The sequence below is a fragment of the Mesoplodon densirostris genome, chromosome 2 (assembly GCF_025265405.1).
Source record: "Mesoplodon densirostris isolate mMesDen1 chromosome 2, mMesDen1 primary haplotype, whole genome shotgun sequence".
Taxonomy (NCBI): Eukaryota; Metazoa; Chordata; class Mammalia; order Artiodactyla; family Ziphiidae; genus Mesoplodon; species Mesoplodon densirostris.
This window is the reverse complement of record NC_082662.1, coordinates 162,232,432-162,248,237: the sequence shown is the minus strand read 5'-3', so window position 1 is coordinate 162,248,237 and position 15,806 is coordinate 162,232,432. Positions and strand designations below refer to the sequence as shown.

The window sequence follows — 15,806 nt, the reverse complement described above, 5'->3', positions numbered from 1 at the left end:
ATATATATGAGGGACAGTGGGGTAGAGAGTGAAACTTGTGTGTGTGGACTGGTGGTGCTTTAAGTGTTTTTGCTTTAGCTACGATGATGCTGGAAGGCTTGCCTGAGGAGGTGGCATTAGAACTGAGTGCTCAAGAGGAGTTAGCATCCACACAGAGCCTGGGGTCAGAACAAACCTGTTCGTAGCAGAAGTAGGGCAAAGGGCCTGTGACTAGAAACAGTGTAATGTGTTTGGGGTCAGAAAGAAAGCTGGTGTGGCTGGAGCAGAGTGAATGAGAGAAGTAAGGGTAAGAAATGAGTTTAGGAAATTGGCAGAGAGACCTGGTCATATAGGCCTTTGTAGGCAATATAGAGTTTGAATTTTATTCTAATCACTGCAAGTCATTGAAAGTATTCAGTAAAGAAGTAACGTGGATCATCTCATTGAAAACACTTTGAGAAACTCCGTGTTTGTTGCTCTATAGAGAATTGCCTCTTAGAGACCAGCAAGAGTGGAAGTGGGGAGGAAACCAATTAAAGAGGCAATTGCAGTAGCCTGGGTGAGGTGATGTTGGCTTGGACTAGGATTTTAGAAGTGGAGAACATTGTGAAGTTGCTGAATTCAGGATATATTTTAGAGGTAGACAAGCCTTGCTGAAAGATTGGATGTGGGACATGAGGAATTAAGGGTGATCCCCAGGCTTAAATCACTGGGCAATTGGTGATTTAGTTTTGTAAGGTGGGAAAGATAGGTAAGGAGCATGATTTTTTTTTTTTCTCACCAAGGAGAAGATAGTACAAATGAAAAAATGGAACGTATGTGGCAAAATGTTAATGATTGGAGAACATGTTAATGATTGGTGAAAGGCATATTATATTCATTGTATTATACTATTTTTAAAACTTCTCCATAGGTTTGAAAATTTTTAAAGAATGGAGAGGGGGAGAAGAAAAAGTAAAACATTGCCTTTGTGGTACATTTTCAACGAGCATGCCCTGCATTTACAGTTTTGAAGCACTCTGAAAAAAGATGTTTAAAATGATTTGTCCTTTGAACTTTAGATCCCACTGTATTTTTTTCTAATATGGTTTTCAAATTATTATTATTATTATTAAGCCCTCTTCTCATCTCAGGTTTCAGATCGACAAAGCTATCTTGTCATATCTTTGGTTCTCTGTGTTGTCTTGGGACTGATGCTTTGTATGCAGCGTTGTCGAAACACTTCTCAATTTGATGGAGATTATATTTCAAAACTTCCTAAAAGTAACCAGTATCCAAGCCCTAAAAGGTAAGTCAGCATTATATTTCAGTTTTCCTCTTTTTTTTATTTTTTGGCCATGCTGCGCAGCATGTGGGATCTTACTTCCCCGACCAGGGATCGAACCCATGCCCCTTGCATTGGAAACATGGTGTCTTAACCACTGGACCGCCAGGGAAGTCCAGTTCCTCTTATACCTTTGAGAAATTTGAGCAGATAAAGGATACTGAGATAATTTCTTTCCCCGTATGATTATCTTGAAACCAAAATGTTAAAAACATCATTGGAACTAGTGAGATGGTCCTATGCATGCCTGGAAGGTTCTATAGACTCTAATAGAGAAAACACTGATAGTAAGTGCATAAAAACCCTTGAAATGGTTGTGAAAGATGCTTCAATGTGGAATTTAAAGGGGGAGGAGGAGAATAGGTATTCTAATACAATACCTTTTAGAGAATGATCCTTAAATTTTTTTACATGTGTTACCAATAACTGGAGTGTTACTTTAGAGGTTAGTCCTATGTGGCATGTACAGTTCTTTAGCGTCTGTCTAGCCCCAACTACGGAGTAAATTACATGTATTTTACTCATTGTGCCCAATGTTGTTTTTTCTTAATGTTAGGTGTTTCTCTTCCTATGATGATATGAGTTTGAAAAGGAGAACTTCATTCCCACTCATCAGATCCAAGTCTCTACAACTAACTGGGAAAGAAGGTAGATTTTTTGTGGATATGTAATATGTGTATAGAAACGTGAATCTAGCTTCCTTCTAGCAGAAGCATAATGTCAATGTTGTGTTTGAGACCATCTGCAACAGAACAGTGGGTATAAGTAGCCTTTGTTTGTGCAGTGTCAAAGCCACTTTACCATTTCCACACTTTAAATCTATCTTTGTTCCTCAAAGCCCAGAGGGTGGGGTGGGGGGCTTAGTGAAATTAGCCATTGGTAGCCTTATTTGCACATGCTCCTGTTTAGAAGTATTTCTTTTTAGAAAGGGGTGTTTGAGAAAGTTCAGCAGATATGGAAAACCTGAATGTGCTCCCATAGTATCCTGTGCTTATCTGCCTTCTCTTCCTGTACAGGTAGGACCCCTTTTGTCTCTAGTTTAGGTCTGTGAGGCACTTTCCGAAAAATAAATCAGGTCTTTCTCTTTTTCATAGCCCAGGGTCTATAATAGTATTCCATTGTCTAACACTTAATGAATACTTAAATTTAAATGAATGGGTGTGTACTGAGTGGTTGTTTTCCTGTATTACTACTTTTTATAATTAGTACTGTAATTAGTGCTTATTGAGAGACTTATCTTCATAGCAGTATTAAAATAACCAAATTAATGATATATTTCAACTAGTGCTTTCTTAATAATCATTGGATTCTCTTTCTTTAGGATTTAGTAACTGAGCAGCATGTTTCAATTGATTCAGTCATTTAAGCAATCATTCCTGAGATTCTCTGGTTTACTGTTATCACAAAACTTTACAGACTTAATCCATTACATGTGTGTTTACTTACAACTAGTAAATTTCATCCAAGTTCCTGACTTTTTCTTTCTCTTTTGTTCTTCTTTTGGCTGATGTGTCTTTTTATAACTGAGTTTTTTAAATGAAGTATAACTTGTACAGGAAAGTGTACTTATCGTATGTGAAGCTTGGTGGATTTTCACAAACTCAACATACCTGTGTGACCAACACCCAGATTAAGAAGCAGAACATTATCCAGCACCCCAGAAACTTCCTTGTGCTCTACACTGCCCATCCCCTCTCAGTATAGCCACTACATATTTTGATATTGTGAGATTCACCATGTCATTGAGTATAGTTGTAGTTTGTTTACTCTTATTCCTGTATAGTATTCCATTATACAAACATACATTATTCATTTACATTGGATTATTTCAGTTTGAGGCTATTACATATCTTTTGGCGAACACATGAACACACATCTGTTGGGTATATACCTAGAAATGGGATTGCTGGATCATAAGATTGTGTATATTCCACCTTAGTAAATACTGCCACACAGTTTTTCAGAGTGTTGTATGAATTTGCCCTCCCGTCAGCTCTTTTTGAGAGTTCCATTTGTTCCATATCCCTATTAACATTTAGTATTGTTGGTCTTTTAGCCATTGTGGTGGGTGTATGTGCATTACTTATTTGAGCTGTGTTCGTGTGATTAAGAAATATGTTGAGATGTTTTTCCTTCTCAGCATTTCTAGTCTCATTTTAAATTAGTTGAAATCCTATTTTACTATTTCTTTTCTCTATGTCACTCTTCAAAGCCAGAATAGCCTTTTGTGCCTGATAATAGAATTACTTCTGTTTTAAACAACTGTGTCATCTTGGTTCATCTTTATAGTTAAAAATGTTGAGTACGGTAGGCAGGAAACTGGCTTTAATTCTGATTCTGCTGTTTGTTAATTCGTTTATTTCTTCTCCTGTTTGAATTAAATCTCTTCTTAAGGCATTTATCATAGTCTACTTTGATTTTAGCCATCCTGTACTTGCCTTATTTTTAATTCTAAGCTCAGTGAATAGGGTCCATGTCTTATTTTGTTTTCTTACTGTAGTAAAAGACATGTAAAATTTACCATCTTGAAATTTAATTTGCTCTTAAAATTTTACTTTTTAAGTGTATAGTTCAGTAATGTTAGGTATATTCACAATGATGTGAAACAGATCTCCAGAACTTTTCCATTTTGTAAATCTGAAACTCTATATCCATTAAACTAATCCCTTTTTTCCTCTCCTCCCAGCCCCTGGTAACCTTCATTGTTTTTTCTGTTTCTGTGAATTTGAATATTTTGATAAATAATATGATTCCTCTTATATGAGTTGTCTTTCTCTGGCTGGCTTATTTCATTTAGCATAGTGTCCTCAAGTTTCATCCATGTTGTAGCATGTGACAGGATTTTCTTCTTTTTTAAGACTGAATAATATTCTGTTGTACAGATATAATCATGTTTTGTTTATTCATCTGTTGATGGGCATTTGGGTTGCTTCTACCTCTTGGCTATTGTGAAATAATGCTGCTGTGAACATGAGTGTGCAAATAAATCTTTAAGACCTTGCTTTCAGTTCTTCTGGGTATATAGTTGACCCTTGAACAGTGCTGGAGTTAGGGGCACTGAGTCTCTGTGCAGTTGAAAATCCATGTATAATTTATAGTTGACCCTCCATATCCGTGGTTCCTCCATATCTGAGGCTCTGGATCTGTAGATTCAGCCAACCACGTATTGTGTAGTACTGTAGTATTTACTGTTGAAAAAAAATCCACGTTTAAGTTGACTTATGCAGTTCAAATCCATGTTGTTCAAGGGTCAACTGTGTACACAAATGGGATTGCTGGATCATATGGTAGTTCTATTTTGAAGAAACTTTACAGTGTTTGTCATAGTGGTTGCACCATTTTACAGTTCCACCAGCAGTACACAATGGTTCCAGATTTCTCCACAACCTCACCAGTACTTGTTTTCTCTTTTGATAGTAGCCATCCTAATGGATGTGAGGTGATATCTTATTTTGCTTTTGATTTGTGTTTCTCTGATGATTAGTGATGTTGAGCATCTTTTCATGTGCTTGTTGGCCATTTATAAATCATCTATGAAGAAATGTCTATTCAAGTCCTTTGCTCATTTTTAAATCAGGTTATTTTTTATTGTTTAATTGTAAGAGTTCTATATATTCTGGATATCAATCCCTTATCAGATATATGATTTGCAGCTATATTCTCCCATTTTGTAGGTTACGTTTTCACTCTGTTGATTGTGTCCTTTGATGGACAAAAATTTTTTAAGTTCGATGTAGTCCCATTTGTCTATTTTTGCTTTTGTTCCTTGTACTTTAAATGTCACATCCAAGAAATCATTACCAAGGCCAATGTCATGAAGTTTTCCTTCTGTGTTTTCTTCTAGGAATTTTATAGTTTTAGGTTTTATGTTTAGGTTCTTAATCTATTTTCAGTTAATTTTTGTATATGATGTAAGATAAGGGTTCAACTTCATTCTTTTGCATGTGGCTATCCAGTTTTCCCAGCACTATTTGTTGAAGAGACCGTTCATTCCCCATTGAGTGGTCTTGCCACCCTTGTTGATTATTTAACCATTTGTGAGAGGATTTATTTCTGGTCTCTTTTTTTTATTCCATTGGTCTGTATGTCTCTTTATACCAGTACCACACTGTTTTGATTACTGTAACTTTGTGATGTGTTGTGAAATCAGGCAGTGTGAGTCCTGTTTTTATTTTTTTAAAATTGTTTTGCCTATTTAAGATCACTTGGGATTTGATATGAATTTTAGGATGCATTTCAGCAAAAGAATGCTATTAGGATTTTGATAGGGATTATGCTTAATCTATAGATTGTTTTGGTAGTATGGACATCTTGACAATATGAAGTCCTCCAGTCATGAATGTGAGGTGTCTTTCCATTTTTTTGTACCTTCTTTAATTTCTTTCATCAGTGTTTTGTAGTTTATACTTTGATTTACATCTCTCACTTTTGTTTACCAGCCAGGTGGACCAAAATTGTTTTGATTTTTGTAAGACATTTTTATTATAAAATAAGTAAAATACAAAAAAGCGCACAAAACTGAAATGTACAACATGCAGAGTAATTATAAAGTGAACACCTGTGTAACTAACACCCAGATCAAGAAATAGAACAAGGCCAGCACTTTTGGTATTGCTCCTGTAGAGATAGCTATCTTGACTTTTGAAATAGTCATATTCTTCATTTTCTTAATAGTTTTACCATCAGTGTTTGGATTCCTCAACAATATAATTTGATTTTTGCCTGGTTTTGAGCTTTTGATATATGGAATCATACCATATATACTCTTCTTTGTCTTCTTTCTTTCAGCATTCTATTTGTAAGGTTCATATACATGATTATACTTCATTTTCAATATTGTATAGTATTTCAGTAACTGACTAAATCACAATGTAGTTATCCATTGTAATGTGTTGTTTACAGTTTGGGGCTATTACAGATAATGCTGCTGTAAACATTCCCTTTGTTTGTATACCGGCACATAGTTGCATGAGTTTCTCTAGGAATATTATCTAGATGTAAAATTGCTGGGTTGTAGGGTATGTTTATCTACAAGTTATAAGATAATGGCAAACTTTTCCAGAGTGGTCATATCAGTTTATCCTTCCACCAGTACCATGAGAATTCCCTTCGTTCTATGTTTTTACCAGCATGCACTTAGAATTGTCAAATTTTGTAGTGTTTAACCTCATTGCAATTGTAATTTGCATTACCTGATTACTAGTGGGGCTGAGCATTTTTACTTATGCCGTTTATTCATTTGACTTTCCTGGGCATTAAAGGTTTTTGCCTGTTCTTTTACTGGGTTGTTTCTCTCTTTCATACTTGTTTATAGTTATCTTTAAGATTTGGATTCCAATTGTTAGTTGGTTAAATGTTGCAGATACCTTATTTCATGTAGATATCTATTTCACTCTTGAGACAACCTATTTTACGTGGAGTCTTTTTTTTTAAAATATTTATTTATGGCTGCATTGGGTCTTAGTTGTGGCACGTGGGATCTTTTGTGGCTGCGCACAGGCTTTGTCTAGTTGCAGCAAGCAGGGGCTGCTCTTCGTTGCAGTGCGCGGGCTTCTCATTGTGGTGGCTTCTCTTGTTGCAGAGCACAGGCTCTAGGCATGCGGGCTTCAGTAGTTGCAGCACGCGGGCTCAGTAGTTGTGGCGATGGGCTCAGTTGCTCCACGGCAGGTGGGATCTTCCCAGACCAGGGCGCTCGAACCTGTGTCCCCTGCATTGGCAGGCGGATTCTTAACCACTGCATCACCAGGGATGTCCCACAAGTCCCCTTTCAAATCACACTATACTACTTTCCAGGTAGTATGAATATTTTATAATAAAAAAATATTCCTAATTCCTCCCTTCAATCCCTTATGTCATTTCTGTCATTCTTTTTACTTCTATATAAGCATGTATAGTTACGTAAGCATACCCAAATACATTGTTGCTATTATTGTTTTGAACAAGTTGTTATGTTATGGATTAAGAATAAGAAAAGTTTTTATCTTACCTTCACTTACTCGTTCTCTGATACTCTTCCTTTTTTTATGCAGATAGGAGTTTCTGACCTGTATTATTTTCCTTTCTGAAGAACTACTTTTAACATTTCTTGCAAAAGCAGGTCTATTGGCAACAATTCGTCAATTTTAGCTTGCATCTTTGATTTTTTGTAGTTTGTATATGAAATGCCTGGGTGTAGTAATTTTGGCATTTGTCCTTCTTGGTATTCTGAGTTTCCTGGATCTGTGGTTACTGTCAGACATTAATTTGGGGAAATTCTGTCATTATTACTTACAATATTCCTTCTGTTCCATTCTCCTACTCTTGTCTTTCTGTATTCTCATTACACATAATGTTACACCTTTTGTAGTTGTCCTGTGGTTTTCGGGTTTCTGTTCATTTTTTAAAAATTCATTTTTCTCTTTACTTTTTAGTTTTGGAAATTTCTATTGTCATATCCTCAGCCTCAGTTATTCTTTGCTCAGCTGTGTTCAGTCTACTAATAAACCCATCAGAGGCATTCTTCATTTCTGTTACTGTGTTTGATCTCTAGCATTTCTTTTTAATTCCTTTTTAGAATTTTTCTGCTTACATTATCTATCTGTTCTTGCATGTTATCTACTTTTTTCCACTTAAGTAAGTCCTTAGTATTAATCATGGTTTTTAAAAATTCCTGATCTAATAATTTAAGCATTCCTTCCATATCTAACTGGTTCTAATGCACGTTTAGTCTTTTCAAACTGTGTTTGCTCTGTTTTAAATGCCTTGTAATTTTTTGTTGAAAGGGGAGTATAATGTACAGGTGGTCCCCAACTTATGATGGTTTGACTTAATTTTTCAACTTCACGACGTGTGAAAGCAATATGCATTCAGTTAAAATTGTGCTTTGAATTTTGACATTTCCCAGGCTAGTAATATGTAGTATGATTCTCTCTCATGATGCTAGGCAGTAGCAGCAAGCTCTCAGGACAGAAATGACTTCTGTGTTCCACTTGACTGTCTGGGTTCCTACTTTTCCTTCAATTGTGGCCTGGGATTACTTACTTAGTCTTGACAGCCCTTCAGTGCTGTTAGTGATTTTTTTTTAAAATTCATATTTAATTGCTTGAGGTTGATCCGAAAACCATTAACAACCATTCCTAGAAGTAGACGTCATGTTTTTTAAAAAAGCAATTTGAATGAGATTAGTAATCTGATAGAAATGACTATTTAAAGGAATCTTTGGATATTTTTATATAGTTGATGACTTTCTCAACAAATTTCTAAGACAATGTAAAAAATTATAATTCGTTGAATCATGTTATTAGTAAATTTCTGGTACATGAACTTTTATACTGAGTTTGCTACTTATAAACTTCTGCCTGCATCAGACTATAAATCATTTACTTTTAGTGGGTTGAATAGGACTGAAGTCTCAGAGCACCTCTTTTATATGCTTGTTTATCTTGTCAGGGTGGGGGTGGCATAGAGCTGTCGTGAATGTGCTTAAAGTAATGAAATTTCAGCAACCTAAGGCCAGTATTTCTAATTTACTCACCATGCCAGAGTGTTCATTCATTATTGCTTGATCGCTGATACTGCATATTCAAGCTATTTTAAGATTTTGGAGTTCATAGTTTTGATCACAATAAATCATAGTTTTGATCGCAGTAAATCATAGTAATAAACAATTAGAAAAAACTTCTTAGACCTCTTTTTGTATGTTCCTTTAACTAGCTTTCATACAGTCACAACTGCTTGTTGCACATAGTTAACCCATATTTGCAACACAGTACAGAGTATAGTCTTCTGGAAAAATATTCAGATGATCTGTAGGTTTGGTATTAGCTTACCTGGAATGTGATTTTTCTCATCACGTAAGAGGGTAGAGCTGGCCCAAACAAGGATTCTTACTGTGATGGCTGATAGCTGATAGCCAACACAGTAAGTTAAAAACTTAAGTTATGTGATGATGATCAATCAAGCCCAAAATAAGATTGGTGCCCTCTCCTAACTTATTGCTTTTGGCTTACTAATTTCAAGTGCATAAATATATAAACTCATTGGTTCTGTTAAGAAAATAATCATAAAGGGATAATATAATATTTATAGTATTTAATCATAGTATAATCTACATTTTACGTCTGCTTTTTTTCTTACTTATAGTAGACCCAAATGATCTGTACATTGTAGAACCCCTCAAGTTCTCTCCAGAAAAAAAGGTAATATTTTGTTTCCTTTTAAGTATATTGGTGTGTTATGTGGGTGTAGATGAAGAAATAGGTTGAAAGTTTTAATATAACCTTTAAGTGGTCCTTAAACTTACTGTTTATTTTCAATCGTGATAATGATGTAAATGTTTACAGGGGTCACCAAACTATGACCCATAGGCTATATATGGCCTGTGGCCTGTTTTTTTACGGGCCTGAAGCCATTTTTAAAGGGTTGTAAAATAAAAAAGAATATGCAAGAGAGAAAGTATGTGACCTGAAAAGCCTAAAATATTTACTATCTGGCTTTTACAGAAAAAACTTGCTGACCCCTGGCTGATTGTCTGACATGCACTGATAATAAAGAATGACTCAGTGTGTGTGCTATTCCTGTAATCCTCACATCAACCTGAAGATGATACTCTCCCCATTTTTTAAGTGAGAACACTGAAACTCAGAGTTTGTATCTTGTTTAAATGACTCATTAAATATCAGACTGTACTTAGGCTTTTTTGGTTACAAAGTATGTGCTTTTTCCATTTTGCCTCTTAAAGTAAGTTGTACTCATTTTGATTAGAGGTAATTGTCTCTAGGTGAAAGAACTTGGCCATTAGAACTTACTACCTTGTAACTTGGGGAAGGAATCAAACCTGTGAACCTTGGTTTTCTCATTTGGTAACCAGAGACAAAATATGGATACTCACCTTTCAGGGTTGGCAAGTAAGATACACATGAAAGCAACTAGAATGATGTCTGGCACATAATAGGCATTCAGATTTTATTTATTGCCCCCTAATCTATATTCAGAGGTGGCAGATAAGTAAAGAGTTTGACTGAGTAGTATTTACAAAATGAAAAGGTAGTTATGGTATCTGTACAGAACATAACAGTATGTTTTGCTATTTATAATACTCTTTTACTTTCCACCAGGAGATGGCACTTTACTCCAGTAGCTCAGCTCTCTGAATTTGGTTAGGTAACTATTGGAGGTCTAATTCCTACCCTTTCTTTTCCTTGTGTTATAGAAGAAACGCTGCAAGTACAAAACTGAAAAAATTGAGACCATAAAGCCAGCACATCCATTGCACCCTATAGCCAATGGCGACATAAAAGGAAGAAAGCCTTTTACAAACCAGAGAGATTTTTCTAATATGGGAGAAGTTTATCACTCTTCTTATAAGGGTCCTCCGTCTGAAGGAAGCTCAGAAACTTCATCACAGTCAGAAGAGTCTTATTTTTGTGGCATTTCAGCTTGCACAAGTCTGTGCAATGGACAGTCCCAAAAGACAAAAACTGAGAAGAGGGCTTTGAAACGAAGGCGGTCTAAAGTCCAAGACCAAGGAAAATTGATAAAAACTCTCATACAGACTAAGTCAGGATCATTGCCAAGCCTGCATGACATAATCAAAGGAAACAAAGAGATCACCGTGGGAACACTTGGTGTCACAGCAGTCTCGGGACATATTTAAAATTAACCGAACTTTTCATACTGGAGACTTTTGTTGTTGTTCTTTGAAGAACAGTCTGTGGTATTTGAAGGGTTTGGGGGAGGGAGAAAATAGTACTGGGAAAAGTATTCAGAAATATGATTCCTGCCTTTTTAAAAAGTAGGTGGGATTGTGTCCATCTTGGTTAATGAGCTGCAGTTTTACAAGGCTGATCACTTCCTACAAGGACAATGGTAGACATTTTATAAAGATTTTTTTCACAGATTAATTACTGGGACAAAAGTAATTTGGAAGCCCAGTTCCTTGGGTGGGATAGGAATGAAAGCCTAAACCTCTTCCTTTAGCTTTGTTCCTATTTCTTGCACCTTCCCATATTTATGTGCCTTTTGTCTATTTATAATGCCACTGGAAGAGGAGGGAGAACTTTTCCTGTCATTTGATTTCTTTTATAACTTTGTTAGTTTTTTGAAGCTGCAAACACTACAAGGCTTTAATGTGATCTGCGCCTGGAGTTCAGTAAAGATCAGTAAAGACAGTATAAAGATCCTAAAGACTTGGCCAACTAGACCTCTGTTTAGCAAACTCACTTGAAACAGACGCTTGATGGAATTTTTACATCTCTTCTTTTAGGTAAGTGGTGATGCTTTTGATGTTATTTTCATTTAACTTACTCACACTAGTTTTCTTTGGTTACTAATTCAATGAGAAGGGGAAGAAAAAAAAACAGGATCTTTTCTTGCAGATAACTAGTATTTGCAAATAATTGTTTTATAAACTCACCTTTTAAACACATTTAGCCACTTTTAAGGGTTTTCTTTAGCAACATTACATTTTCAACATTCACAGTAAGCACTAATCCTCCCAACTTTCAGATCACTGTTTTCTCTTACAAATGGAAAATTCAAAGGTTTGTCAAATGAGTCCAGGTCTCATAATCACTGCCTATGTATGTATGCACAGAACCAGCTAGTGAGTTTGTCAAGCCTCGTCTAATTGGTCAAGTCTAAAGGGATTATTATTTCTTGATGTTTGCTTTGTATTGGCTACAAATGTGCAGAGATATACATGTGTGATGTCAATGTGTTTGTCTTCATCTTTTTTCTTTAAAAATAATTGGCAGTGACTGTATTTGAATCAAATGATTTCTAAGTATGTGTTTGTACAGTAATGAGTGAAAGTGGAAAGTTTCTTTTTGAAAGGGAGAGAATTGACCGTTTTGTGTTGTAAGATTTAAGTTATTGAGCACTTTTAGTAGTAACTGTTTTTAAACTTGTGTAATACCTTTCTGGGGGTATTGGTTGTAATGTGACTTATTTAAAGCCTCTTTTGTTTAAGTTGCTGCTTTAGGTTAACAGTATGTTTTAGATGATTTAAAATTGTTTTCCAATCTGTACAGTTAGTTAGCCATTCAGAGCAAGAGGGCCTGATTGTATAGAAACCCATTGAAAAGAGGTCCAGATGAGAGCAGAGGTAGAGCAGGAAGTTACACCAACTGTGTGCAGCATCCAGGGTTGTGGAAAGACTTTCAGTATATAACTACAGAGCTGTAGTGCCATTAGAAACTGTGAATTTCCAAATAAATCTGAACACTTGTCTTTATTAATTACTGGCTCTTCTGTTCTTTGAAGGAGAACTTTTCCAAACTTGTTACTCTGAACAGATTTGTTTTTGCCACTTTTAAAGTTAAATACAGCAGCATCCTATCAAATAATTGATCACATTTCAGCCAACTACAAACTGATTGAACTTTGACAGAAACATTTTGTTCCCTATACAGTCAGAATTTCACCATTTCAAACACTGAAATGAGAGTTTTGAATATTTAGTAGACTATGTTTATGTGCTTTTCTCTTATTAGGTGCCATCTTTAAGACTACTAATTGTTAATTTTTTCCATATATAACAGCATAACATTTTACAATTTGGGGTTTATTTTTCCTCTCTGAGATTATACTTACATGAGGGGAAAAAAATGAAAATTCTTGCCAATAATAGATTTGTGCCTGGTGAGAAGCAAAAGCTGTACACGTGTGTGTGTGTGTGTGTGTGTGTGTGTGTGTGTGTATGTAATAGGCTTTCAATGTTCCTTGGTAGTCAACTTTATTTTGTTTCTTCTAATATTAAGTAAAGCATTAAAACAGTAAGAAATAAGAAGAAACGAAGGGATCTGTAAGAGCAAGAACACAAAGCAAAGCAGTTCTTTTAATTGGATTTTTTGAAATAGTTATATAATTTGAGGAATGAAATTGTTTTATAAGGTAAGCTTTGCACAGAAGGACAGCTGTTCTCTATTCTCTACCACTATACATCCCCTACACCCCAGCCTTTCCCCCATCAAGGGTTTCTTGCTCCCCAGCAGCAACTGTTTTCAACTCTGTATCTCCAGTTACTGTGCTTATTTTGCCACTTACTGATTTGACAGTTTTTGATGTGTCCCCAGTGTGAATATATAAACTTGTTGGCATGAATATGAAGTAGATATAAACTTATATTTGTTAACCTGGTTGAACAAATTTAAGATCACAGTATAATATGCAACATATCTATTTAGAAATATGTTTTAACTCTCTATTTCATAGAACAGAGTTACTTAAAAACCTCATGCTTGGGCTTCCCTGGTGGCGCAGTGGTTGAGAATCTGCCTGCTAATGCAGGGGACACGGGTTTGAGCCCTGGTCTGGGAAGATCCCACATGCCGTGGAGCAGCTAGGCCCATGAGCCACAACTACTGAGCCTGCGCGTCTGGAGCCTGTGCTCCGCAACGAGAGGCCTGTGCACCGCGATGAAGAGTGGCCCCCGCTTGCCACAACTAGAGAAAGCCCTTGCACAGAAATGAAGACCCAACACAGCAAACATAAATAAATAAGTTAATAAACTCCTACCCCCAACATCTTAAAAAAAAAACAAAAAACCTCATGCTTTTCCCCAACTTTTTAACTTGAGAAATTTCAAATCCATAGAAAACGTGAATTCCCATGCACCGTTACCCAGGTTCAACAATTAGCATTTGTAGTTTTCTTTTTATACATACATACACACATATTAAACACATTTTTTGGGTGAGCCACTTGAAAGTTAAAAGATACCATGCCCTTAACCCCTAAATACTTAACGCATGTGTTTTCTAAGAATAAGAACATTCACCTACATGACCATAATACTAGTATCACACCTGAGAGTCAGTAATTCCCTAATATCTAATACACACTCCATGATCAGATTTCTCCACAGGCCCACATGCATACTCTTTCCTTTCTTTTCCTTTCCTTCTTTCTTTACCAAGGGCCAGTCAAGTTTCACTTGGTTTCATTGTTTAGTTTCTTTTAAAATGTACAGATTGCTTTATGACTTTGCATGTCTTCCTTGTGTAAGGGCCATACTTATTTTCTCTGAATCATTCCAGTTTTAGTGTCTGGGCTACCAAAGTGGCTATTAAGAGCTTTTCTAGTGATGTATCAACACTGTCACTATAAATTTTATCCCAACCCACAAGTATTCATTTATATGACATTAAGACATTAAAAAAAATCCTATTGGAACATGTATTATATACTCCACTGCACTATACTCCACTTAGTCTATTACTTTCAAAATTAATCTTTAGAATATTTGTTTACAACAGAGTTCATCACTTGCATTTGTAAGGTCATACACCCTAGACTACCAACTTTGCATTCCATTTTTTTGACAAATCAGATATTGAAAACCCAAACAAATACCTTCTGTTATAAAACTTGTAAAATAAGTCTTTTTGAGCAAACAGAAGCATTTGTGACTTTTAAGTTTATAAGGGATAAAAACCAAGTTTTACACCCAGAATGATTTAAAATAGTTCCCCATGTAGGTGGTGTACTATCCCACTTAAGAGCAGGTGTTTAAATCAGACTGCCTAGTTTCATATTTGTTCTCTATCTCTTGAGTTTGGCATTAGACAAAATCACAATCAGTCATAATCTCATTAAGCATCAGATTTCTCACCTGTACATATGTGTAACAGCACCTATTTCAGATAACTGTTCTGAAGATCAGTCATGCTTATACATGTAAAACTATCATGTGCCTAGCATGTAGTATACACAATGTTAGCTATTAATGTTTTGATGCTCAGAGTGAGATCTCATCCCTTTGTCTCTGAGCATCAACCAGCAGGTGTAAGACTGTCATCTCCAGCCTCAGTCTACAATCACCATCCATTAGCAGGGTCAGCAGGGAGCTTTGAGCCGGATGTGCTCTGAGTAAGATTCCACCCTCAGTGCTTCCATTGCAGGCATCAGTAAGTCACTCCAGAGCTCTGCAGGTCCCCTGAAAAGACCTTGCAACCCCTTGTTATAAGGCCTTGACACAATTTTATGCCTCAAAAGCATTAAGGCAAATTTCATATGCCTTTGATTCCTATTAATTTTATCACCACAAGAAACCCCATATGGCTCTTCACATCCTTCTTTCTGGACCCATATTCCTTCACCAACGCCTAAAAACACTTCCCCTGTGCCCTCTGGAACTCAAAAATCAGTCATCAGTAAAATTTCCTAAATCTTTAACTTTTTTCAACCTTCTCTTCACTTCCTTATTCTAATTGAAACTACTTTCCTTGAATCCTTTCCAGGAGGTCACTTTTTTTCTTCCTGACTGCCTCATACCACTTGACCTAGAGGTAGAATAGATGTCTCCTTAATCTTCAGTGCCTAAAATGCCTCACTTTGTATCTTATATTGACAAACTCTATCATCTACTCTTTCTCCTTGTTGCAAGTGAACCCCTATTTTCTCTCACCCTCTCTCATCTTCATTCATGGGGTCACTGTCATTCTAATACTGTTTCTGTCATAATCCTTGATTTCAATGTCTACATTATTTTTTCTAGTTTCTCACTTCTTTGCCTTCTTTCCCC

General features: G+C 36.0%; 1 protein-coding gene and 1 non-coding gene across 3 annotated transcripts in view; one reads left to right on the top strand and one right to left on the bottom strand.

Moving 5' to 3' along the window:
* SUCO (SUN domain containing ossification factor) overlaps positions 1 to 12,519 on the top strand; it is a 74,927-nt gene extending 62,408 nt beyond the window's left edge. For both annotated transcript variants that reach the window (XM_060091249.1, XM_060091250.1), the window contains 4 exons: positions 1,113 to 1,267; positions 1,860 to 1,951; positions 9,425 to 9,480; positions 10,494 to 12,519. In XM_060091249.1, the coding sequence (XP_059947232.1) occupies positions 1,113 to 1,267; positions 1,860 to 1,951; positions 9,425 to 9,480; positions 10,494 to 10,937 (747 nt within the window). In that variant the 3' untranslated portion in view covers positions 10,938 to 12,519. The remainder of the gene's footprint in view (positions 1 to 1,112; positions 1,268 to 1,859; positions 1,952 to 9,424; positions 9,481 to 10,493) is intronic.
* A 1,723-nt stretch (positions 12,520 to 14,242) lies between these two features.
* On the bottom strand, positions 14,243 to 14,347 carry LOC132484740 (U6 spliceosomal RNA). The gene has a single exon (XR_009531293.1). It is a non-coding gene; the product is annotated as a U6 spliceosomal RNA (small nuclear RNA).
* Positions 14,348 to 15,806: the final 1,459 nt, after the last annotated feature.